The sequence below is a fragment of the Eubalaena glacialis genome, chromosome 4 (assembly GCF_028564815.1).
Source record: "Eubalaena glacialis isolate mEubGla1 chromosome 4, mEubGla1.1.hap2.+ XY, whole genome shotgun sequence".
In the NCBI taxonomy this organism is placed as follows: domain Eukaryota; kingdom Metazoa; phylum Chordata; class Mammalia; order Artiodactyla; family Balaenidae; genus Eubalaena; species Eubalaena glacialis.
Window position 1 is genome coordinate 150,883,525 of NC_083719.1, and position 26,742 is coordinate 150,910,266.

General features: G+C 36.7%; 1 protein-coding gene across 3 annotated transcripts; it reads left to right on the top strand.

Moving 5' to 3' along the window:
• Positions 1 to 714: 714 nt before the first annotated feature.
• SPDL1 (spindle apparatus coiled-coil protein 1) lies at positions 715 to 26,284 on the top strand. 3 transcript variants are annotated; one of them, XM_061188449.1, is made up of 12 exons: positions 715 to 830; positions 5,063 to 5,238; positions 7,333 to 7,509; positions 11,926 to 12,120; positions 12,981 to 13,130; positions 13,230 to 13,328; positions 13,404 to 13,514; positions 15,496 to 15,636; positions 20,626 to 20,729; positions 21,315 to 21,502; positions 23,437 to 23,776; positions 26,043 to 26,284. In XM_061188449.1, the coding sequence occupies exons 2-12, from the start codon at positions 5,080 to 5,082 to the stop codon at positions 26,188 to 26,190; spliced, it is 1,812 nt and encodes a 603-aa protein (XP_061044432.1). In that variant the 5' UTR covers positions 715 to 830; positions 5,063 to 5,079; the 3' UTR covers positions 26,191 to 26,284. The 3 variants fall into 3 exon arrangements, with proteins under 3 accessions (XP_061044432.1, XP_061044430.1, XP_061044431.1); XM_061188447.1 differs by lacking the exon at positions 26,043 to 26,284 and having other exon boundaries at positions 23,437 to 23,975; XM_061188448.1 differs by lacking the exons at positions 715 to 830; positions 26,043 to 26,284 and adding an exon at positions 1,197 to 1,243 and having other exon boundaries at positions 23,437 to 23,975.
• The last annotated feature ends 458 nt before the right edge of the window (positions 26,285 to 26,742 follow it).

Below are 26,742 nucleotides of genomic sequence, written 5' to 3' on the forward strand. Positions count from 1 at the left end.
TACAAAATATAAAATCATTATTTAAAGACACACGCAAGAGCTTGGACTTTAGCAGCAGGCTGCATTAGTTCAAATTCTGGTTCTACCACTTGGCCAAGATATCTTTCTTCTTGGGGCTTTGTTTTCCTTTGCAGAAAAAGACAATAATACCTACCTCATAAGGCTGTTGGCGGGCTTAAATGAGATAATCCGTGTAAAATTTAGCACTGTACTCGCGCATGGTGAAGGTTCAAGTGTTTAAGGCCATTATAATAACTGTCATTCTGTCCTATAAGAGTAACTGTGATTCTGTCTATAACGTTTTTCAGCACTGTCACACTGATTTAAATTCCTGGAACCATAAACTAGGTATCACAGGGCAGAGCTTTCAGAACGCACATTGGCCAACGCGCTGTTAGGCCAGCACACTATGGAATTCCCCCACCGCCTCGCCTTCTAGTGACACTATCCCTCCATAAGGTACTGTCGTTAGGAAAATAAACAAACAAACGAAAAAACACCCAGAAGACCAACCCTGAGTAAGACTGACGGGCTACAGAACCACGTCTGCGCCTGCGCCAAGCCCAAGGCTCGCCACTTGCACCTGCGCAGTCGCTGTAGGCGGGGCGTGGCAGTCTTGGACCTTCCTCCCCTTTTTGCCTTTACGCGCCGCTAGGGCGTAAAGTCTCGCGAGACATGTGAGTTCTCGCGGGAACTACATTCAAAAAGCCCTGGCGCTTAACCGAGGGCTTGCTGAGTGAATGGGTCGGTGCCTCTGCGGTGCGGTGGAGTTAACGTCGAGAATCTGAGCGCGGCGAGCTGCAGCAGCAGGGGAAGGGGTGAGGAGAGAGGTAGGGGCAAGGTACCTGGATGGAAGTGCGTGTGAAGAGGGAAGCTGGGGAGCGGCATGGAGAGGACTACTGGGGAGGGGAGAGCAGGGCCTAAGGAAACCGGGGGCCTGGGTCTCCGCCCAGGCTTTCAGCTGGAACAGCTTCTTCGGCGGAACTCAGTTCTTATAAACCAGGTTCCGAGCCGGTCTCAATATTCCGTTGGGCCGCTTCGACGCTCCCGAGGATTCTGCGTAGATACGGAAAGCCGGGTCCGCTGCCTGGGCCTCCGGAGGATAACCAACACTAGATCTGCGCTGTCCAGTACGACAGCCAATAGCCCCATTTGGCAATCCGAAGACTACACCAAAAAGTAACCTCATTAATAATCTTTATAATGACTACATGTTGAAATGATCATCTTTTGGATGTATTGGGTAAATAACATATTGTTAAAGTGAGTTTCACCAGTATTTACTTTTTTTTAAAATGTGGCACCTAGAAAATTAAAAATCGACATGTCTTGTTCGCATTGTATTTCTACTGGACAGCGCTGCCTCAGACAGTTACGTGTTGGATTTTGCCCTAGTTGCCTTTTACTCATTTGTTGGTTTAATCTTCTAAAAAAAAACCCTTTTAGGTAGATGTTATTGTCCTTGTTTTACGGATGACAAAACAAGACATTGGGTAAGTTGTCCAAGTTGATGCAGCCAGTGAGTAGTGAAGGTGGGGTAAGAACTCAAGCAGCCTGATTCCCTGAGCTCCCTGTCTCCTAAATGCTTTGTTTATGCTACGTTTCTGAGAGGCAGAACAGAAAAGTGGTTAGGAGCACCAGGCTATGGAACTCGATCCTGTTCCCATCTCATTTAGCCACTTACTACCTGATAACCCTGGGCAAGTTACTTGACGTTTCTGTGCCTCAGTTTGTACATATGTAAAATGGGGGGGGGGGAAGCCTTTTATTTCATATAGTTGTTGAGAGGATTAAATAAGATAATGTTTGCAAAGTACCGAGCGCAATGTCTGGCACATATTAGCTGTGCTTGTTATTCAACCCTGGCTACCTTTCTCCGCAGATGGATAGGTTAATTCTTACACATTCATTACATCTGTTGAAGAGTCACTTCCTCAGGGAAATCTTTCTTGTCCATATTCCCCCTGACCCTGTCCTCACCCCACTACCCAGATTAAGACAGCTGCCCTTTGTTATAGGCTCAGCACCATATGCCTCTCCCTCTTGCACTTATCACACTTGTAACTTTACATATCAGTTATTTGATTTAATGCCTTTCCACTAATAGACTGTAAGATTCAGGAAGGCGGGGATATTGTCTAGTTTGGGGATCACATTGTATCCTCAGCAATAGCACAGTACCTGACACAAAATAGGAATTCCAGCAAATCTTTGGAATGAATGAGAGCTAATTTTTAGGTTGCCTTGGACATTGCTGGTTGGGATGTCTTGAGGCTAGCTCCATTTTTTCTTTGGTAAATATTGATGACAGTAGTACTTAGCTCAGGTCCATTAAGAGAATTAAATGTGATAATGCATTTGAAGCACTCTGCCTGGCAAATGGTAAATCCTTAGCAAATATAAATTATTATTAACAGTGCAACAATTAGTGGCTGGCCCCATCATGTACAGGCTTTGGAAAGGTCTTGCATTTTAGAGCAGTGACAGCCAGCCCTGGATAACATAGGATACCTTTTTTTCCCCCCTGCTTCTAAAATCCTGTATTTCCTCCTTCATCTTCATTCTCAAAGATTTTGCTTCCTAATTTACTGATAAATTGAAGACATTAGAAGGGCACTTAGGCAGACTCCCAACACTATACCTACCTACTTATCAGTATACCCATATGCTTTCCTTTACTTTAGATGAAACATTCATGTTCCTGTCCAAAAATCAGACCCTGCACATTCATCACTCCAGTAGTTCTCCATGTTTCTATATCATTAGTTTTCCTTCTCTCCTGGATCTATCCCATGTCATACAAGCATGCTGTAATTTTGTTCTTAAATTTTTTTTTTAATTATTTTTTCTTAAAAAATTTTTCGTCTTAAAAAAAAAACCAAAAAACTTGATCTTACTTTCTTTCCAGCTACTGCCCCATTTATCTGCTCTTCTTTGCAGCAAAACTATGCTTGCTGTCTACTGTTCTCCTACCATTCTTTGCAATTCACTCCAATCAGGCTTTTGCCCACATCTCCCCATCAAAACTACTCTTAGGGTCATCTCCTAAGAGTATTCATATCCATGAATTCAAATCCATTGGCCAGTTCTCAGTTTTCACATTATTTAACTTAGCATTTGGTGCAGTTGACCTTCTGCCTCCTTAATACATTTTTGTTTATTGACTTCTAGGACAACACATGCTCTTCATTTTCCTCCCACCTCACTTGGTCATGCTTGAGTATACTTTGCGGTCTTCTTTCCCACCTCATAACAGGGCTCCAACCTTTGTCCTCTTCTCTTTAATTATGCTCATACTTTGGTGATAACAAAGCTCATGTGTTTATGCTAATAACTCCCAAATTTATATCTCCAGCCCATACCCATCTCCCACTCTTATAGCCATTGCTTACTTGACACATTTCATGTTTTAAAACTTAAACCTCTTATTTTCTCTCCCAAACAGTCTTTACCCACAGTTTTTGATTCCTCAGCTATCGGCAAATCTATTCTACTAGTTGCTCAGCCAGAAGCTTTGGAGGCATTTTAAAATTCTCTTTCACACATCCCACATATCCATTTGTCCGAAAATCATGTTGGCTTTCCCTTCAGAATATATGCTAGATCTGACCATTTCTCGTCACCTCCTATGGCAGCCACTCTGGTGTGAGTGGTCATCCCACCTGATCTTTCTGCTTCCAACTTGCTTCCCTCCAAACTATTCAGCGTATCAGCCAAAATGATCCTTTTAAATGTATCATATCTCTACTCCAGACTTTGCAGTGACTCCCCATTTCACCCAGAGTAGAAGCTAAAGCCTTTATTTACAATGGCCTGATCTCCATATTCTCCTCTGTTATCTCCTCTGACCTATACTCTATATTGTTCATTCTTTGGACTTCCTTCAACTGTAGTGCTACCCCTCTACTTGGAACATGATTTCCCTAAATAGTACATGGCTAATTCTCTTATCCTCTGCAAGGCTTTGCTCAGAAGTCACCTGAGGGGCTCCCCATTCAACACATTTTAAATTTCATCCTAGTTAGGATACACCCACCTCTTCCAAGCTTACTTACCCTGTTTTATTTTTTTTTTCCATTTCCACTTTCTAATGCATTTATTTATATTATTATTGCTTGTCTTCTCCTACTGGAGGGTAAGTTTTATGAAAGCAGAGCCTTTTTTGGGGTCCGTTTGACCACTTGATGTGTCTGAAGTGCCCAGAATGGAGCTCGGCACATAGGCATTCAAGAAGTATGTGTTGAATGAAATGACTACATTGACTGGAGACATGAGAGAATAACTTAATAATGTCTTGTTACTCTTTGAAGACAAAGCTGAGTTTAAGCCTGGCCTAAGAGCCTGGAACCAATTTGGAAAGGATGATGAGTGAGGTTGAGGTAAAGTGGAATGTTTCTATATATAATGTTTAAGTCCTTGCTTGAAAATCTAGAATGAGATTGTTCTTTAATTACTCTGAACATGGTATCTGTTTTGCATGCCTTCTTATGAATAACTAGGAAAATGCGAGTGAGTCTGTTTTCAATAAAGCACATTTAATGTGGCAAATTTAATGTGTTCAGGAAGTTAACACTGTTGTGAAAAATTGTGGACATGCTAGTCCTTACCTTATGAATCTTATTCAAAGCCATCTTTTTATATTTTAAGTAGCAGTTATGCTACTATAAAGTTTCTTGACTTCTTTTATTGTTCTCTTAACTTGGTTACCTGTATAGTGATATAATTATGAGACCATCCTACCTTAGCATTTAAGGAAGCTTAGCACACAATAACTGAATGGTTTCCTGACACTGCATTCCTTAGAAGCAAAATTAAATGTATTCATCTTTTTTTTGATTTGGTCTCAAATCAGGTAACAAAATAGTCAGACCTGGCTCTTAGAACAAGAATGCAAATTTGACCATTTAAAAGTCAGGAAGAAAATCTTTAATGCTGTGTTTTTATATGGCAGTGGTATTGAATATATACATACACACACAACACACAAACACACACATATCTTTTATTTTTGATATGGAGTTTTTTGTTTAAGCTTAAGTGCTTTTATTTCCTCTATTTACAGTAGACAGGAAGAAAATCATGGAGGCAGATATAATAGCAGATCTTCGATGCAAGCTCAAAGAAGTTGAAGAAGAGCGACTAAAAGCTGCACAGTATGGTTTACAACTAGTGGAGAGCCAGAACGAATTGCAGAATCAATTGGATAAATGTCGTAATGAAATGATGACCATGACTGAGGTAGGACACTAGATTCCTCTGCTTACAAAGATGTGCTTAGCTACTGAAGATCTGTGTTGTCCAGCAAGTATTAATATTATTTTTCTTTTCTGAGGATTTTAGGCCTAGTTCCCACCCATCCCCATTAAAGGGAAATGAACTAAATGAATTTCTAATATTTCTTCTGACTCAGTGTGTTCTGAGTTTGAAAAATAAGTTATTTTCACTCTCTTTACTACATATTGAATTTTAGACTTTGCTTTGTCTGCACTCTTCCTAGGTGACCTCACTTGCTTCATAGTTTTTGATAACATCTAAATGCCCCATGATTGTTACACCAAGTCCTTAGTTCTCCCCTAAAGTTTAGATTTTTGTATTCAATTGCCCACTAATGGGCATCTCAGACTTAACATAAACAGAATAGTTAATTCCCTGCCCACTAACCAAACATGCTCTTGCAGAATTCTTTACCTTACTTAGTAAATGTAATAACGTTCATCCAGTTACTTGAGCCAAATATCTAGGCGTTTTACTCAATATCTTTCTGTCCCTTATTTCTAGTATTTAATCCATTAGTAAGCTCTAAGAACTTGACCTACAAAATATCTATACCACTGCCACTCTAGTTCATACCACCGTCATCTCTCCCTTAGATTACTACTGTAGCCTTTTGACTAGGTTGCCTGCTTCCTGCATTTGCCATTCACACCATTCATTCTTCACACATCAGCCAAGTGGTCATTGAAGAATATACAAAAGATCATGTCACAGCCCTGCTGAAAGCATAGAGCAGCTTCCAGTTTTATTTACAACAAAATCCGAGGGCTTCCCTGGTGGCACAGTGGTTGAGAATCTGCCTGCCAATGCAGGGGACACGGGTTTGAGCCCTGGTCTGGGAAGATCCCACATGCCGCAGAGCAACTAGGCCCGTGTGCCATAACTACTGAGCCTGCGCGTCTGGAGCCTGTGCTCCGCAACAAGAGAGGCCGCGATAGTGAGAGGCCCGCGCACCGCGATGAAGAGTGGCCCCTGCTTGCCGCAACTAGAGAAAGCCCTCGCACAGAAACGAAGACCCAACACAGCCAAAAATAAATAAATAAATTAATTAATTAAAAAAAAAAAATCCAAGCTCCTTACCTGGATTTGTAGATCTCCACGTGATCTGACCTCTTTCAACCTTTGACCTCATCTCAAACTACTTTCTTTTGTTCTTAGCTATACTAGTCCTGCCTTATGGGCTTTACAGGAGCTGTTGCCTCCATCTGAGTGGTTCATCCCCCACTGTCATGAGAGACATGACATGAGAGGGAATTTTGTCTGTCTTGTTCACGGCCGTATCCCTAATATTTGGCATACATTTATTGAAAGAATGAATAAGTCAGTTTTATTTAGTAAATGCTCAGTATTGTATTTAAACTTTGATCTCAAAGTTTAAATATATCAGGAAAAAAAGAAAAACTAACGGCAACCCTTTTTAAAATTTTTTCTCTTATTAAATCTAGTTTTATTTATGTTATTTTTTAAAGCTTGTTGCAGAAGTTTGTACTAATGCCCTTTTTATCTTTAAACTTCCCTGACAGTAAGCAAAAGCCCTCTTAAATACTACTTTTATCTTAGTACTGTATTCATCTGAGTGGTGTTATGAACATTTATGAACATTTTTCAGATGACTACATTCTGAAAGTGAGAGCTAATTCAGTATTTCTGTTCATACCTCGTACACTATTTCTTCATTTTACTCAGAGCTACAAGTAGAGCATATTATTATCAAACCAAATAATTCTCACTAGGAAAACGTAAATGCTATTAATTTTTTTTTTTTCCTAGCAGAGAGAACTTGACTCATTGACAGCCTTAGAGCACTTTTTACTTCGTTGGCAGGACATAGAAGCAATTACCATATCCCTAGCACGAACGTTAATATAGTCTCAAAATACCTCTAGGGTTTTTAACATTAATATTAACTACAGTTATTTCAGATTTAACATGTGGTTGTTACTTAGAAAGCAGCAAATGTGTGAAACAGGAATGATTCAGCTGAAGGTGAAGACTGCTTATGTGTGATGGCTTTAAGTTATTTTTATGTAATTGAATTATAATTGAATCTGTTTTCAGAATTATGAACAAGAAAAATATACTCTTCAGAGAGAAGTTGAGCTCAAGAGTCGAATGTTAGAAAGTTTGAGCTCTGAATGTGAAGCTATTAAACAACAACAAAAAATGCACCTGGAGAAATTAGAAGAACAGCTGAGCAGAAGCCATGGGCAGGAAGTGAATGAACTAAAAAATAAGGTTTGGATATCTCTGTATTTTAGAACAAAAATATTTCATGCTTATGCAACCATTTGTAAACTTTAGGTGATAGAAGATTTTCTTAGTAACGTCCATGCAAAACAGCTGAGATTAAGGGCTCCATCATTTTAATATTAGGAGAGGGAACACTGAGAAACAATAGTTCACCTAAGAGACTTGTTTAATAACATTCTATTAATTAAATAGGATTATTTAATTTTAGCAACTGAGTATTCGTTAGGGAGTTTTAGTTTAGTGATCAGCATAACCTCCTTGCTTAGAGTGCCTAGTATGCGAGTCCCTTTTCAGAAAGACTAGTTCCCTAACCTTCACTGCAACTAGTGGTACACTTTACAATTCCACAAAAGAAGCCAATAGTTTTTGGTAAATTAATGTACATTAGAGTTGATACTTTATAGTTTGTTTATTGAAGATAAACTAATACATATGATCCACTTCTTACACAATTCCATAAGGGAGGTACCATTATTATCTCCATATACCAGACGAGAAAACCATTGTTTAAACAGATTGAGTAAAGTTGGATAAGTTCATAGAGCTAGAAATTAGCAGTCCAAATTTGCACTGAGGCTGTCTGATTTCAAAGCCTGTTTCACTGTGTTTCATGTACCATCTTTTAAGATGTTTATATATACCTGTACCACCTATACTGTTAATTAATTCTCATTAAATTGACTCCCTTTTTAAATGTTTTCTCATTTTAAGTAATGGTATCAATGAAATATATTTGAGCTGGTTATGTTTTGTCCTAATATGCAGTAAAACATAACTATCAAAATATGCTTTCATGTAATACTTAGAATCATCTTGCATACCACTCTGACAAATAATAATCCAGCTTCTCTCAAGCTACTTTGAGTTGAGACACCAATAACTGTTAATGATGCTTTTTTTTTCCTGGATATTATTTTCAGTTTAGCAGTAATTTTCATTACCTAAACAAAAAAGAGTAATGTAGGAAATATTCAGAGTCTGAAGTAAAGCCAGTTATAGAGATGGCTTTTTGGTGGAGTAAAGACTAAATAATTCAAAAAATATTTTCAGTCTTATTGATGTTCTCAAATTACTTGTGCCAATAATTAGGAGCTTTATTTGCTATCTTTCTTTCACTTATTTCTCATATTTAATCCATCAACAAGTTCTCAGAACTTGAGCTATGAAATACCCATCTCTGCTATAACACTGCAGTCCAGCTCACCATCGTCTCTCCCCTACTATCCAGGCAGCCTGCTTCCATCATTGCTGTCATACCACTTATTCTTCACATGGCAGCCAAAGTGGCCAGGAATCCAGACCTACTCTGATTACTTGTATGGATTATTTGTATGCTTATAAAACAAGGCATGTCACTGTCTGTTAAAAGATGCCTAGCCTTGGCCAAATAGGAAACCCGAATCATCTCATCATACAATAAGTTTGGGTCATTCAGTGATGTTTTTCAGAAGAATGTCCACATTTCAACATAGATCAGTCAGCTGAAATTTTTATTTCACATGATGAAAATAGAAAAGGGAAAAGAAATTATGCTAGAAGGCTCTTATTTTTTAAATAGAAAACAAATAGCAGGATATATTCTAAGAATGTTGAGACCCTATTGAAGATAATTCAATATAGATGATAATGATAACCCTGGACATCAAGCAAAAGCTTTTTATTGATAACAAACCATTCAGTGAGTGTTAAGTGTGGTGCCGAATGTTTTACCCACCCAGTCTCAGTTGAGAGCCTCACAATAACGCAGTGATGGTAGGTACAATCACTTAACAGTTTTACATTTGAGGAATGTGAGACAGGTTAAACCTAGGCCTGACCCTAAAGCTTCACCCTTCTGCTATAAGTTCGTTCCCTTTAAACTACATACAGGCATACCTCAGAGATACTTCAGAGTCAGTTCCAGACCACCACAAAAAAGTGAATATCACAGTAAAGTAAGTCACATGAATTTTTTAGTTTCCAAAGTAGTCTATTAAAGTGTGCGATAGCATTCAGTCTAAAAACAACAATGTATATACCTTAATTTTAAAATATTTTATGCTTAAAAATGCTAACCATCTGAGACTTCAGTGAGTCATAATCTTTTTCTGGTGGAGGGTGTTGCCTCCGTGTTGATGGCTGCTGACTGATCAGGGTGGTGGTTGCTGAAGATTGTGGTAGCTGAGGCAATTTCTTAAAATAAGACAACAATGAAGTTTGCTGCATCAGTTGACTCTTCCTTTCATGAGCGATTTCTCTATAGCATCAATGCTGTTTGCTAGCATTTTTATCCGCAGTAGAACTTCTTTAAAAATTGGAGTCAGTTGTCTCAAACCCTGCTGCTACTTTATCAACTAAGTTTATGTCATATTCTGTATCATTTGTTGTCATTTCAACAATCTTCACAGCATCTTCACCAAGAGCAGATTCCATCTCAAGAAACCACTTTCTTTGCTCATCCATAAGAAGCAACTTCTCATCCATTAACATTTTATCATGAGATTGCCGCAGTTCAGTCACATCTTCAGGTTCCACTTCTAATTCTAGTTCTCTTGTTATTTCCACTATATCTGCAGTTACTCCTTCACGGAAGTCTCGAACCCCTCAAAGTCATCCATGAGCGTTGGATTTAACTTCTTCCAAGCTCTTGTTAATTTTGATATGTTGACCTCTTTCCATGAATCACAAATGTTCTTAATGGTATCTAGAATGGTGAATCCTTTCCAGAAAGTTTTCAATTGACTTTGCCCAGATCCATCAGAGGAATCACTATCTTAGATAGCTATAGTCTTACAAAATGTATTTAAGTAATAAGAATTGAGAGTCAAAATTACTCCTTGATCCATAGGCTGCAGAATGGATGTGTGTTACCAGGCATGAAAACAACATGAATCTCGTTGTACATCTCACTTGGGTGACCAGGTGGATTTTCAGTGAGCAGTACTATTTTGAAAGGAATCTTTTTTCTGAGCAGTAAGTCTCAACAGTAGACTTAAAATATTCAGTAAACCATGTTGTTAACAGATGTGCTGTCAGCCAGGCTTTATTGTTCCATTTATAGAGCACAGGCAGAGTAGATTTAATATAATTCTTAAGGCGCCTAGGATTTTCAGAATGGTCAGTGAGCATTGGCTTCAACTTAAAGTCACCAGCTGCATTAGCCCCTAGCAAGAGAGTCAGCCTGTCCTTTGAAGCCAGGCACTGACTTTTCCTCTCGAGCTATGGAAGTTCTGGATGGCATCTTCTTCCACTGGAAGGCTGTTTTGTCTACATTGAAAATCTATTGTTTGGTGTAGCCACTTTCAGTGATTATCTTAGCTAGATCTTCTGGATAACTTGCTGCAGCTTCTAAATCAGCACTTCCTGCTTTACCTTGCACTTTTTTTTTTTATGTTATGGAGACAGCCTGTTTCCTTAAACTTCATGAACCAACCTCTGCTGGCTTCAAAATTTTCTTCTGAAGCTTCCTCCCCTCTCTCAGCCATCATAGAATTGAGGAGAGTTTGGATTAGGCTTTGGCTTAAGGGAATGTTGTGGCTGGTTTGATCTTCTATCTAGACGTCTAAAATTTTCTCCATATCAGCAGTTAGACTCTTTAGCTTCCTTATCATTTGTGTGTCCACTGGAGTAGCACTTTTAACTTCCTTGAAGAACTTTTCCTTTGCACTCACAGCTTGGCTAACTGTTTGGTGCAAGAGGCCTAGCTTTCGGCCTGTCTCAGCTTTTGACATGCCTTCCTCACTAAGCATAATCATTTCTAGCTTTTGATTTAAAGTGAGAGATTGAACACTGAGAGGCCATTGTAAGGTTAGTAATTGGCCTGATTTTGAGTTGTTGTGTCTCGAATAGGGAGGCCCTAGGAGAGGGAGAGAGATAGGAATGACCATTCGGTAGAGCAGTCAGAACACACACAACATTTATCGATTAAGTTCACCTTCTTATATGAGTGTGGTTTGTGATGCCCCAAAATAATTACAATAATAACATCAAAGATCACTGATCACAGATCACCGTACCAAATATAATAGTAATGAAAAAGTTGGAAAGATTGTGAGAATTTCCAAAATAAGGCACAGAGACAGGAAGTGAGCAAATGCTGTTGGAAAAATCGCTTGGTAGACTCGGCTTGGCTCAGGGTTGCCACAAACCTTCCATTTGTTAAAAAAAAAAAAAAAAAATGCAATATCTGGGAAGCGCAATTAAGCAAAATGCAATAAGACAAGGTATGCCTGTATTCTTAGTGTTCCAAGATTTGGAACTATGTGACATTTTGGGAAAAGGAGTTAAATAGTTTTGTTCAGCTTGACTACCTTCCAAAATAGTTATCCTGCAGATACCAGAACAATTTGTATTGCAATTGTATGTTCTGATGACCTTCACTACCTTTTGATTTATAAGATTGTGATTTTTTTTTTACTTTAGTTAGAAAAACTGAAAGCCGAATTAGATGAAGCTAGGCTTAGTGAAAAGCAGCTGAAGCACAAAGTGGATCATCAGAAGGAACTCCTTTCTTGCAAATCAGAGGAAATGCGAATAATGTCTGAACGTGTACACGAAAGCATCTCTTCAGACATGCTGGCTCTTCAAATTGAGCTAACTGAAATGGAAAGTATGAAGGTAATTTTTATGGCATGTGTATTCTGGAGTTTTCTTTTTTTCCCTTGTATATTTTTCATGTTTTTGTAATAATCCTTATGAGCTAGTTTTAAGGCTGAAATATTTTTTGGCCTAACTGTGATCTAACTAATTAAAAAATGTTTTACAGAATTTTTATTTTTTATTTTTATTTTTTTAATTTTTTAAAATAAATAAATTTACTTATTTTTAATTTTTGGCTGCATTGGGTCTTTGTTGCTGCGTGTGGGCTTTCTCTAGTTCTCTACTGTTTGTTGCGGTGCACAGGCTTCTCATTGTGGTGGCTGCTCTTGTTGCAGGCTCTAGGCGTGCGGGCTTCAGTAGTTGTGGCACGCGGGCTCAGTAGTTGTGGCTCGCGGGCTCTAGAGCGCAGGCTCAGTAGCTGTGGTGCACGGGCTTAGTTGCTCCGCAGCATGTGGGATCTTCCCAGACCAGGGCTCGAACCCCTGTCCCCTGCATTGGCAGGTGGATTCTTAACCACTGTGCCACCAGGGCAGCCTTACAGGATTTTTAGATGGATTACTTCAAATAAAGTAAAGCTTTAGGTTACATGATTATGTAAGGCAGACTTTACTTTTAGATTAATAAAATTTCTGGAAGAATTTAGACATTTATCCTGAGCCTAGTTTGTGTCATAAAAGCCCAGTATAAAAAGTTGGTAGCATAGAAGTTGATATGTATATGAGTATAATTTTTTAAAAATTTTATTATGCACCTCATAACCTTTGACTATTTCTTAGTTTTAGTTTTGGGTGTGAACCACTGCTGATAGATAAACTGAACAGCTGCTAAATGAAGGATTATTCAAGACAGTTTCTTCTTTTTCCATTTCTGTTGAATAGACCACCCTCAAAGAAGAAGTGAACGAACTACAGTACAGACAAGAACAACTAGAACTTCTTAATACTAATTTAATGCGCCAGGTAGACCGGCTTAAAGAAGAAAAAGAAGAGCGACAGAAAGAAGCAGTTTCTTACTATAATGCCTTAGAGGTGTTGTGATTACAGTAACATCATCCTTTCCAATTTATAATAAATTGTTTTCTTGCTAATCTAATCTCTATTAGCTAAATTGTTTTCTTTTGAATTTAGAAAGCTCGTGTAGCAAATCAAGATCTTCAGGTGCAGCTAGACCAGGCACTCCAGCAAGCCTTGGACCCTAACAGTAAAGGCAACTCTTTGTTTGCAGAGGTACTTAAAATATTCCATTGATTAAATTGGCATTTCACTTAATAAAAGCATAATAAACATGTTAATATTTTCTAGGTGGAAGATCGAAGGGCAGCAATGGAACGTCAGCTTATCAGCATGAAAGTCAAGTATCAGTCACTAAAGAAGCAAAATGCATTTAATAGAGAACAGATGCAAAGAATGAAGGTACAGAATTATTATGATCAAAGATTTATTAAACCTATTTTGAATCAGCATTACATGTACAAATATATCAAAGAAAGCATCTTTTCCTTCAAGGAATATACTTACATAATTATTTCTAGAAAAAACTTTAGATGATTTTAGAAAAAACTTTTTTTAATTGAATGAAAGATCCCTTTTATATTTTATTTTAAAAAATTAATTCTGTGCAGATTTAGTAGTGGTATTTTTAGCATCCATTGATTGATTGAGTTTTTAATTGTTACTCACTAGCCTTGCCAGAGAGATTGAGCTTTTAATTGTTACTCACTAGTCTTGCCATTAGCTCTTTCTTTGTGGAGTGGGAAAAAACAAGTCTTAAAAAGTTTTTCTTTCCTACTGTTGGCCTAGTTTCTTTCTGAGGATAGCCCTAAGGTTCCTACTTCAACTAAAACTAGCTCTCTCACAATTCTTCAATTCTCCCACAAAGGCTTAGTTATAGACTGAAATTTGAATTTCCTTTCCTTGTAGTTTCTCAAGTCAAGCATATAAGCCCTTGTAATTTTAAGGGTTTGTTGGCCGTCACTTCAGTCAAACAGCCAGTAACAGAAAAACATGCTGAAGTTAGAAAGATTCCAGTATTGTACCAATCCTTAGATGCCTGATCCCTGATCTGTTGTGCCTAACCCTCCTGAGGTGGTAACTAGAAGTCTGTAAGGCTTCCCGCCTCTCTTTCAGGATGATGAGATTTACCAAAGAAATAGGAAAGGTCAATGATTAAACTTTGGCATTAGATGAACTTGGGATTGAATCCTAGTCTGTCACTTGTTAGTTGTGTGACCTTGGACAAGTATTTTTATTTTGCAGAGCATCAGTCACCTCATCTGTAAAATAGAGATGATACAACTTGATTCTTAGAGTTGTCCTGGAGTTAAATGAAGTGCTGACTTAAACAATAGTTGTGGCTTTTATTTCTAAGGATTTTAACTGTGCCATCTGGTTTACTGAGGCTCTCCCCTATCTGGGAATTGTTTCTTTGTAAATTTTCTCATATTTGCTCTTTGTTTTCTTTTTGTATTTGTTGGGCTACTGTTATTAATCTCTGAATGTTCCCATGATAACCCAAACTGTCTTTAGACACAGGTAGCATTCTGAATCTTCCGAGGCTAAATGTGTCTAGCCTCCAGTTTGAAGCAGGAACAAAGAGTGGATCCTTAAAAATGTTAAAAGTCACCTTTCTCTCTTACTTGTAACCATAGCTAAAACTTCATATCATTGCTTGCTCTACTCAAAAATGTATTTAAATTAATTGACATTTTTTAAGAACTCCAGAAATTTCCCATGGCAGAAAGGATTGCTAGGTTTAGATTTTAGTTAATTTCCTTCTGATTGCTGTGTAACTCCAGGTTTAGGTGGAGTCATAATTAGGTAAGTTGATTGCTGCTCTTACAAAATAAATTTATACTTGTATTAAAGGTTGCTTCAGTATCCTTAGATTGCCTTTTACCTTTGCTTTCCATCCTTGTTCTTTGTGAATCTTACATTTGTGAATGTGAGTAGCTTAATAATTTCCCCCACTTAATACTACTGAAGTTAATCAAAATTTTTGAGAAACTGCTTCAGACCCTTAATGAGAGTGCATATGATGAGTACAGCACAGCATTTGGCCAGGCTCATTTACTGCGTAAGTGATGTGCTTCCAGACCACAGCCATGCAGTTCAATTATGTTTCACAGAAGTACAAATAATTGTTATGGACTTCAAATATCACTCATAAGTAGTCTAAATAAGTACTAAAGAGTTATGTCTAACTAGATTATTGGTATAAAATGTTTTCAAATTTTTCTAGTCTAGTATTAGACTAGAAATAGCTAATTAGTTTAGCTTCCAAAATGAGGTCAAAGTAATATAGTACAAAATATGAACTGTATCGAAAATATGGTTATCAGACTCTTCCTCTCCCCCACTCAATTTTTATGGGGGGGAGGGATTTTTTTTTTTCTAGTTACAGGTCGCCACATTGCTACAAATGAAAGGGTCTCAAGCTGAATTTGAACAGCAGGAACGGTTACTTGCCATGCTGGAGCAAAAGAATGGTGAAATTAAACACCTCTTAGGTGAAATTAGGAATCTGGAGAAATTTAAGGTATGTATAAACACCTTTAAAAAACACAGCCAAATTTTGGTTTGAGTATCTTAATACTTCTAACTTGAACGAGTTTCTTTATTATGTAATTAGTGTATAATTTCCGTTGAGATTTACCAATATTTAATGTTTTCTTCTAGCTTCTTTATGCTTTTCATATCTGTTGCTGTTGTAAATTGTAACTCAGTTATACTCAGAGTGCCCATATCTTTAGTGTACAACTTAATGAGTTTTACATACATATACCCCCTTATAATTACTCCCCAGCTCACAATATAGAATACTTCCAGCACTCCAGAGCAGCACTGTCATGTCCCTTTTAAGTGAGTATTCCCACCTTCTAACTTTGTATCAGCTTTACATGTACAGCTACTCTTGAACTTCGTATAAATGGAATCATTCATTACATACTCTTTTGTTTCTGTCTTCCACTCAACATTATGTCAGTGAGATTTGTTCCTCCTGTTGAGTGTTACCAGAAATTGATTCTTCTTCGGTGCTCTCCACCTCTTTTTTAATGCATGCATAGTAATTTTTTTTTTTTTAATTTATTTATTTATTTTTGGCCGTGTTGGGTCTTCGTTTCTGTGCGAGGGCTTTCTCTAGTTGCGGCAAGCGGGGGCCACTCTTCATCGCAGTGTGCGGGCCTCTCACTGTCGCGGCCTCTCTTGTTGCGGAGCACAGGCTCCAGACGCGCAGGCTCAGTAGTTGTGGCTCACGGGCCCAGTTGCTCTGCGGCATGTGGGATCTTCCCAGACCAGGGCTTGAACCCGTGTCCGCTGCATTGGCAGGTGGATTCTCAACCACTGCACCACCAGGGAAGCCCGCATAGTAATATTTTTGTCACATTGTCCAATATTATGTGGCAACTGGAATTCATAGAGGTCTTTAATAAACTATTTAAAATTTTTTGAAATAAATTCAGACTCCCAGAAAAGTCATGAAATTATTTCTATATACCCTTCACCCAGATTCCCCAATTATCAATTTCACCACATCTGCTTTTTTATTTTCTCTCTCTCTCCATGTGTGTACATTTTTATCTTAAACATTTGAGAGTAAGTTGCAAACCAGATACCCCTTAACCCTTATGTTGTACCTCAGTGTTGAAGCTTATCCTTTTACATAACCATAATATTGATACAATGATCAAAATCAGGAAGCTAACATTGATACGTAGTTTTAGCTAAGTTGCCTTTTACATTTTACCAATTACCACTAATGTCCTTCTTGGAAAACATAAATACCCAAATGCTTTCCTTTCTAGGGTCCAATCCGTGATCTTATGTTGTCTTTAATTGCCAAGTCTCTTTAGTCTCCCTTAACCTGGAACAATTCTGTAGGCTTTAACTTTTATGACCTTGACATTTTTGAAGAGTACAGCCATTTGTTTTGTAGATTTTCTCTCATTTTAGGGGGTGTGTGATATAATTAGATTCAGGCTATGTATTTTTGACGGGAATACTACAGGAGTATTATTATACCCTTCTCAATGTGTACATCAGGTGGCACATAATGTCTGTTTGTACCATAACTGGTTATATTAACCTTGATTGGTTGTGGTTATGCCTGTCAGGTTTCTCCAGTGTACGGTTACGATTCTTCCCTTTGTAATTAATAAATATCTTGTGGGGAGTTACTTAGACCAAGTATATATCTGTTTTTCCTTATACTTGAACATCCATTGATGATTCTTGTCTGAAACAGGTATTACTGTGATGATTGCCAAATGATAATTTCATCATTCCTTCTACATTTATTAGTTAGAACAATAATAAAGGGATTGAAAAGAACTTTCCTCCTTGCTTATTTATTGATATCATATAGCCTCATGAATTCTTATTTTATCCTATGGATTGTAGTCTATAACTTCTTTATTTACTCTGATCGCCCAGATTTGGCCAGTAAGAATACTTCCTTACTCTGGCACAACAAGATATTCCTAGCTCACCTGCCCCAGCCTTGGAATCAGCATTTCTGCAAGGAGCGCAGGTTCCTTTAAGTGGACAGTGGCACTTAGAAACCAAGAACTGGGCACTAGATGTGCTTATTGCTACTGGAATGTCATCGCTTCTAGACCCTTTAAGCAGACAGAACTAGAAGTCTGTGTGTGTATATTTAGTGTATTTATGTATGTGTTATATGCATATTTATGAATGTTTTGTGTGAATAGGTTTGTGTGAGTATAGGTATTTATATATATATATATACACATTAAGAAAACCTTGATTTCATACTTAGTATCTCCAGTTTGAATCTGATACCACAGGCTTCATTGCCTACCCCATTTTATCCAACAGTGAAAAACCTGGCGGTTATTGTCCTCAATACATTTGCTTATTTACTCATTCTTAGGATGCATATATTGATAGTTTCGGAATTACCCTACTTACTAAAGTTCAGGATTTGTTTGTAGTTCTTTTTGTTTTTAGCCTGAGGGTATATAGTCAAAATACTGTGTTCAAAAGTTACTTGGGGTTTTTTTTTCCCCTCCTCACTTACCCCTGTTTGGTATGAGTGTGTTATGCATCTGAAATACAGTTAGGTTTGTTTGTTTCTGTTTCTATTTTGTTTTGTTGCCCTCCATCCATCCTTGTTGAATTTATGTATATACTTTTTCCATGTGAAACATTAACAAGGTTCTAAAAGAACTATAAAGAAGATACACTCAGAGACCTATCTGTCTCCCCATCCCTTCTACGCTGTTTCCACCCCACCCCTTTAGGTAGCCATTTTCATTTGTTTCTGATTTACTCATGCTGTTTCTTTTTGCAAAAAGAGCAGCTTTATGTAGGCTTTATTTTCTCCCTTTTTTTTTGGACAAAATGTAGCATAACACAGTCTTTTATACTTTCCTTTTTTTCATTTAACTTTAACCTGGAAATCACTTCATCTCAGTTTAGAGAGACTTCCTAATTCTTATTAACAGCAACAAAGAATTCCATTGTATGGATTCTCATACATTCTCCTGTGTCTGGGTATTTAGATTATTTCCATTATTTTGTAATTATAGACAGTGCTATATATACACTGCTACAAAGTACATTTTGCATATATTTGCATTTCCTTATTGTTGTAGATGTATCCTCAGGGATGATTCCTACAGTGCAATTGCTGGGTCAAAAGTAAATTAATACGTAGTTTTGTTAGATGTTCCCAAACTCCTCCACATGGCTTGTACCAATTTAGATTCCCGCTGGCAATAATGTATCATAGTGCTTGTTTTATAGGTGTATTTATTTGCCTGCGTGTATAGAGGAATTAACACGTTTTCTTGTAGTATTTGTACAGTTTCACTTTTTACATTTAGAGATCTGATCTCTACTGAATTTTATTCTCGTGTATAGTGTGAGATATAAGTCGAGTGTTATCTTTTCCAAATAACTAGCCAGTTGTCCCAGCATCATTTATTAAGAAGTCAATCTTGGTGGCAGTGATTTATTTATTTATTATTTATTTATTTATTGGCTGCATTGGGTCTTCATTGCTGCGCGTGGGCTTTCTCTAGTTGCGGCGAGCGGGGGCTACTCTTTGTTGCAGTGTGCAGGCTTCTCATTGTGGCTTCTCTTGTTGCAGAGCATGGGCTCTAGGCATGCGGGCTTCAGTAGTTGTAGCACTTGGACTCAGTAGTTGCAGCACATGGGCCCTAGAGCTCGCAGGCTTCAGTAGTTGCGGCGAGTGGGCTCAGTATTTACAGTGCATGGGATCTAGAGCACGCAGGTTCAGTAGTTGTGGCTCGCGGGCTCTAGAACACAGGCTAAGTAGTTGTGGCACATGGGCTTAGTTGCTCCACAGCATGTGGGATCTTCCCGGACCAGGGATCAAACCTATGTCACCTGCATTGGCAGGCAGATTCTTAACCACTGCGCCACCAGGGAAGTTCCTGTGGCAGTGATTTAATATGACACCTATACCATATATCAAATTTCCATTTACGCTTGCGTCTATTTCTGGATTTTCCATTCTATTCCACTGGCCTACCTCTCTGCACATCAGACTCATGCTTTTAATTCTAGAGGTTTCATAGTATGTTTTGTCTGGTAAGGCTATTCTCCCACCAGAGCTTTTCTTTCTCAGCATTTTTCCTGGCTATTCTTTCATGTTTGTTTTTCCCTGTGAACATCTTGTCTAGCTCCAAAAAAAATTTGTTGGCATTTTTATTAGGATTGCATTGAATTTATAAATTAACTTAGGGAGCACAGATATCTTCTCACTAAAGAATTAATTGAAGTTTACAAATGACAAATTTTGTAAACGTTAATAACCTTTTAGGCATTCTAAATTGTAGCCGTTAGTGTATCATAAAATTTTAAGTTTATATAACTTTCTTTCTCTTGTAAGAACTGTTGAAAGGACTGCAATTTTGGTTAAATTTGCAAAACATCTATTGGCAGGTGTGTGTGGCTCACTAGTGGACTCTGCACTATACTTTGAAAACTACAGCTTTAAATTAGGGGCTTTTACCTGCAATCTCTGAAATTGTTTACACGTTTTTAAGCAGATTTACATTTTTTTTTCCCCTAGAGAAATTGTACAGAGATTCTATCAGAATCTCAGAAGAGTGGGCACCAAAAATAACTGTAAGGATCTCCACTCTTTTTCATATTTTTGTAATTTATGGCTTTGTCATAAAGGCCAGAATTAAACCCTGTGAGTATTTGTTTCTTCCATTTTAAAAGCCAGAAGAGAGAAACCAGAGGGAGGATACAGGTGTACTTAGAACCATAGGCTTTGGAGACAGATCTGCGTTCAGATTCTCTCTTCTCAGGTTACTTGCCTGTAGCATTGTGAGCCAGTTCCCTCATCTGTAGGAGAGGAATGCTCATTCTTGTACCTACTTCAGAAGGTAAATGAGTTAAGTGGATAGTGCTTAGCACAGTGTCTGCCATATGATAAGCATTCAATAAGTGGTAGCTGATACTATTATTAATAAACCTATGCTAACCTAATTTGTTACTTATTTTAAGTAATAAGAATTGTTTTCTTTAGAGTTTATATGAAAGTATGGAATCTAAGCCTTCAGCCAACTCTGTTGCTCTGGAAGATGACACCTATTACACAGATTTACTTCAAATAAAGCTTGAAAACTTAAAGTAAGTGTTGGGGGCTTGGGAAGACAGAGACTCTTTTGACTTGCTCATAATAAGTGGTAATAGTTTCGTTTTTAAATTGCCAAAAGAAAATTCCAGAAAGGAATGGCAACAGAAATACCTCTGTGCAGCAAATGAGATTTATTCAAGATATAATTAGTGCTGGTTATTGAAGAAAAATACTTTCAATGAATAATGAAATGTTTTTAGTTCTTTATATTTTTCATAAAGCGTTTCAGATTAGTAAGTAAAAAAGAACTTTAAAGTAGAAAATGTTCTTATAGTCTAAATTTTTAAAGAATAAATATCATGTAACTTAAAACTTAAAGGAATTTATTTATTCATGCATAAATGTGGAAAATATGCCCCCCTTTGTTCATTTCCTTTGAAATGAGTTTTTTTTTAATTTGAAACTGCTATTGTTAAAGCTTATTTTGCTTATTGTTTCTTTGTTACTAAAAATCCAGGGAAATATATTTTACTAAGAGTTCAAATATATAATATAGTAAATAATTTGTACTAACTATTACACTTGCTTATTGTGTTATTTTAATATTCCTTGGTTCTCTTTTTTTTTTATTAATATAGCAAAGAAAATGAAAGCACTAAAGGTGAATTGTCCATCCAGCGAATGAAAGCATTATTTGAGAGCCAGCGGGCTCTGGATATTGAGCGAAAACTTTTTTTGAATGAAAGGTGCCTCCAGCTTTCCCAAAGTGAAAATATGAAACTGAGAGCTAAACTAGATGAGTTAAAACTGAAGTATGAACCTGAAGGTATGTATGTCTCATATTTTGTCTTTTATATCACGAGAAGCTCTGAGAGATCATATCAGTTTTTTTTCTTGCTACAGCTTTATGCACATCATATTACAAACTAATTTGTGGCTATGTATCTGTATTTAATAAATTTATTGCTACAAAATGTGTAGGAAAATTCAAAGAGAAACTGGGTACTAGATGTGCATGAATATAATGGGTATTCTTTTTGGATATCTGTATAGTAGAACCTTGACATTTGAGACTTTTCCATTTAAGATTGCAGCATCTTATGTAATACCAAAGAGTTCAGTTTTGTTGAGGCAACTGATGTTTGAGAGCTATATTAGTTAATACTAATGTTTATAGAAAACTTAAAATAATGGAGACTTATACAAGATAGGTATTTATTCCTCTCCCTGATAAAAGTCTGGAGGGGGCATTCTAAGACTGGTCAATGTCAGGATCTAGGCTTCTTTTGCATTGTTCATCAACATATATCTCCTTGAGCAGAATTTAGTCACGTGGCCTTACCTGCCTATAGGAATAGCAGAGAAATTCAGCCTTGATTCTCAGGGTCCATGTTCCCAACTAAATCTTTGGGATTCTATTAAGGAATAGCAGGACAGATATTAGAGGACAACTATCAAGTCTAATCACTGAGATAGGAAATAGCCTAAGCCTATAGGCTCTGCATATTATACATTTTAAAAAGTGATTTTACATTATGTAAATTAAAAAATAAAAGGCCCAAAATAAAAGAGTCTAAGAATGTGATGGTTCTTAGACCAAAAAAAAAGTTCTGTTACATGTTTTAGGTTACAGATTTTTCAGCCCCTATACTGTTCACATGCCTACAACTCTCTCTTCATTATTATTTCAGTGACTGAAGTGATTCTCAACTATAGTGGGGAGGTTGTCAGCAATAATAAGGATTCTTTATAGTTTAAAAAAGCTTCTTCTTTTTCTCTCATCCTTTCGTCCTTCCCTGATTAATAGCCTGTCCTGATTAAGAATTATCCGTTTCAAATTTCAAAGGTCTGCTGTGAACTGAATACGCAAGCAGGAGGAAGTATAATGAATCTAGATGGTGTGGATTTCAAAGGAGCAGTGCTAGAGAAAGGGAAAATACTGATTTAAAAACAATAGTGATACCAACAGGAACACCAACCCCACATTCAACCATGGTTTCTCCAACCTCACTAATATTCCGATTTTGAAAATGAAAGACACATTGGTATGGGGATACAGAAAAGGTATTAGAACAGTTAATTCTGTGACTGTGTATATGGACCTGCATAAGGGATGGAATGATGTTATGTTAATCCTTATAAGACACAGTATTGAGTCTTCACTCAATGGGTGCTTTTAATCCCCATTTTACAGGTAAAGAAAACAAAGCTCATGCCTTAGATTAAATGTGAATGCATATAGCAGATTAACACAGTGCTTTGCACTTAGTAGTTGCTCAATGATGACTATTATTATTCAAGGTTTAAAAAAAGAAAGAATACAAAGCTCAGAGAGGTTAAGGACTTTCCCAAGGTCACCCAGCTGCAGAGTGTTGTTAGCACTAGGATTAGTACCTGGATTCCTTGACTCTTCGCCACTATATCCTTCCTGATTTCCGTGGTGAGATCTTATGAAGCCCCATGCAACTTTTATCATAACCCTAGAAGAGAACATTTAAGTGTTCATTCCTAGAGTCAACTATATTGAGATCCCAAGGAAAAATTTATAGCCAGATAACCTTGAAAAGATATAGTTAATGGAATCCATGAAAAAGAAAGGATTAAATACAATGTATTTCAGTAAGGAGATGAATGGGTTTTAAAGGAATGGAAGTGGAAAAAACGGAAAGGAAAAAAATACATTTATAACTAGTTCTACCTTATGTTGATTGTGTGTTTGATTTATTGACTAGGTCTATTTTTAATTGTTTTTTTTCTCAGAGAAAATTGAAGTGCCTGTACTCAAAAAGAGGCGTGAGGTACTTCCTGTGGATATAACCACCCCTAACGATGTATGTACCACTAGTGCTGTTGAGGAAGAAGTTTATAGATTACCACCTCAGAAAGAGGAGGTACAGTCCTGTCCTAACAATTTAGAAGATAACTTGCAGTTGGAAAAGACAGTTTCTGTGAGCACATCAGGAGTCATTCTGTCTCCTTACAAAAATCTGTCCGTGGGTATTCAGCCAAGGAAGCAAAAGAAATGTGTGAAACTTATAGGAGTTCCAGCTGAGTCGGAAGCCTTAAGTGAAAGAAGTGGAAACACCCCTAACTCTCCCAGGTCAGTGTCCTCTTTCCTTCAAGGCAGTGAGCAGCCCTCTCCATCTCTTCTCTATCGCTGCATGAACTGCACTATCTGTTTCTTTATCTATTTTCTTAGTATTGCATGCAGTATAATTCCCCAATTTCATCTGCCTACCTTCCGATTTTCTAAAACTTTAAGAAAGACTAAAATGATTACAGGGGAAAAGGACTCCTGAATAAGGGAATTGTTTTAAAAAGTAACACTTTTCTGTGTCATGAGGCAGAAATACCACAGTCTAGTACCTCTTTGAATGTTTTGTTGGTTTGAATAAATGTACAGTTTTATTTTTTTCCTGGTTCAAGAGTTGCCATGAAAAAAAATTAACTTATCTCCTAAAAGGGCTTTCCATTAGTCTAAGAAATTTCAGCCTTCCAAAAAACTGTTAGGTGAAATGTTTTATGGCTTTTGAAATTGTTTATCCTAAGCCTTCAAGAATGTGCTTTAATACCTATTATGACATTTTAAAATATCAAAGGTAATTCATTTTCAATTTACACCCAAACTTCAAAGCCTCTAGTTTCTGCATAAGTGAGTTTGTGACTAAAAGAGGAAGTGTCAGACATGTATGTCTGTAGGAATTAATGTTTTAAGGACCTTATCCTTTAAAAAAAAATTAAAATAATAGAAGGCAGAAGGTAAGAGAAAGTGAGTGGAAGGAAAAGGTAGGTACAGTGGCTGAGGTTAGGGTGGTATAAGAAACACGTTCTTGGTGTGTGTGGCAGGACCAAGAATGGGCAAAAAAGAAGTGAATGTGGAAAATGGAGAAGGTAAAAAAAGGTGATAAAAGATGAAGGATGTCTTTATGCAGTGGAATGATAAATGTAATTAAAATAAATAGACATTCTAAAAATTAAGCGTATTGATGTGAAAATAGTTAGCTTGGATTGTCTGCTATGAAAGGAGATCTTGAAGGTACTCCCAGGGTCAGTCTTCGACGGAGGGGTACAGAATAAGACATTTTACTAGTATGCATTCGAATTGAAATAGTAAGACATAGCCCACCTTATGTAAAAGGGCTTTCTTGTATGTTTTATCTGATTTGTTTTCAAGTCTTCAGTGCTACTAAACAGTATTCAACAAAGAAAGCACTTCAACAATATTGCAGTTATTAGAATTAGTAATAGGAGTAATGTGTTACTCCATTTCTTGAAATTTTATGTAATCACATTATAACCCATAAGTCACATAAAATCAAAGCTTAATATTCTCAAGGAAGAAGCAGCTTTAAATGAATGATATCTGATACACACATGGTTTCGAGTAGTTCTGAATTGAATTCAACAGGTTATGCTTGTATATATGTGATTCACTGTGTACGTGTGTTTTGACCATTGTATATTCCTGGAGGTGAATTTCCAGAATTGATCAGTGCAAACCTTACTATCTATGTTGTCTTCATTTCTTTTTCTGCCTTTTTTTGCTTGATAAAAATTATTTAAGCAAATGTATTTAGCTACTTGTTTGACTCAAGTAGCACATTGGAATTTTTTTGTCTTGCTAAACAAAAACAAATAAAATAACAAAACATTTGTTTTTGTGTGTGTGTGTGAGTCCATCTGCTAACTTTAGATGTTTCCAACCTTTTGCTCTCTGCATGATTAACTTAGACACACAATCCTATGGTAATATTGTAATAATAAATATGGCTTTTATTGGGAACTTCACTATTGCATGCTTTATAAATTTAATTGATGCTCTTGTTATAAAATATCCTTATAGGCACTTTAAAATATCTCTTCACTGTTTTTTTTCTTAAATTATTATTTTGCTAGTTGAGATTCAATTTGAGTTTTTTTAATGAGATAAATAGACATCTATTCATGCAGCCCAGGATTCCTTGTTAATTTTTATCTTGCGTTTGCCTTTTGTAAGTCATGTTAACATTAAAATACTGCTCTAGCATTAAAATTATTTTTGTTAGTTGTGTTTATCATGATAGGCACCCTCATTATATTTTAATTCTTTAATTTAGGCTTTGCCATGGCTTTTTATTCAACCTTAAATACATTTCTTTAGACATTTGAAAAATTAAGTCTATTGATATAAAAAAGGTTCTTTTAGTGCAGCAGTGACTTAGTTTTTTTAATGGTATTGAAATCAACTATAATTTTTCTCCTTATATACCTAAAAAAAAAAAAAATCACCGTGTCTCATTAAGAGGTCCATTATACTGGAGGATTGTTTCTTCTTTAATTTTTCCTAACCACATTTGAATTCAGAGTGGATGCTTTAATGCCTGTAGGTTAGCTGCTGAATCAAGGCTTCAAACAGAAGTTAAAGAAGGGAAAGAAACTGCAAGCAAATTGGAAAAGGCAACCTGTAAGAAATCACACCCTATTGTATACGTGTCCTCCAAATCAACTCCAGAGACCCAGTGCCCTCAGCAGTAAAGACTTAATGAGAGTAAGGTACCACTTGCCCAAAAGATTGCTCTGGAGGTTAGTTAAGATTGTCTTTATCTGAAGTATACCATCCTGTAGGTTATTTCCTTCTACTCGTTGTGCCAGGAACTGGCATTTTCATGCTCCTTTGACCAAACATTCAAAATGTGTTTGTGATTCTAGCCAGGAGAGTTCCTTAAGTGATGAACTATGAATCACAGTGAATGAACCATTAGCTGAAGGAAAGTGTTTTTACAAATTTATTGGTTACATTGTATATAGATTTTTAAAGTACCTTCAGAGCCATATATATTTGAAAAGAGAACACATTAACTATTATATTTTCCTATGTACATTTTTATGAACGTAGTTTTTCACTGTGTTGTGAAAATAGAAAACTTGGTTTAAAAATATATATTATATTGTAACTAGATTTTGTCAGCGTATAAAGCACATATGTTCATCTTTGTATTCATATACAAGATTTAAATTTTATGTCTCAATTACATGAAAAAAATAATTTTGAAATTTAAAATAAAACTGCTATAATTTATCCCCTTT

What these genes read in the sequence shown, in the direction of transcription:
- SPDL1 (XM_061188447.1), top strand. Translation starts at nt 5,080, where the DNA reads ATGGAGGCAGATATAATAGCAGATCTTCGATGCAAGCTCAAAGAAGTT. An exon ending in GCAACTCTTTGTTTGCAGAG is followed by an intron (nt 13,329 to 13,403) that starts GTACTTAAAATA and finishes AATATTTTCTAG; the next exon opens with GTGGAAGATCGAAGGGCAGC. An exon ending in GGAATCTGGAGAAATTTAAG is followed by an intron (nt 15,637 to 20,625) that starts GTATGTATAAAC and finishes TGTTTTCTTTAG; the next exon opens with AGTTTATATGAAAGTATGGA.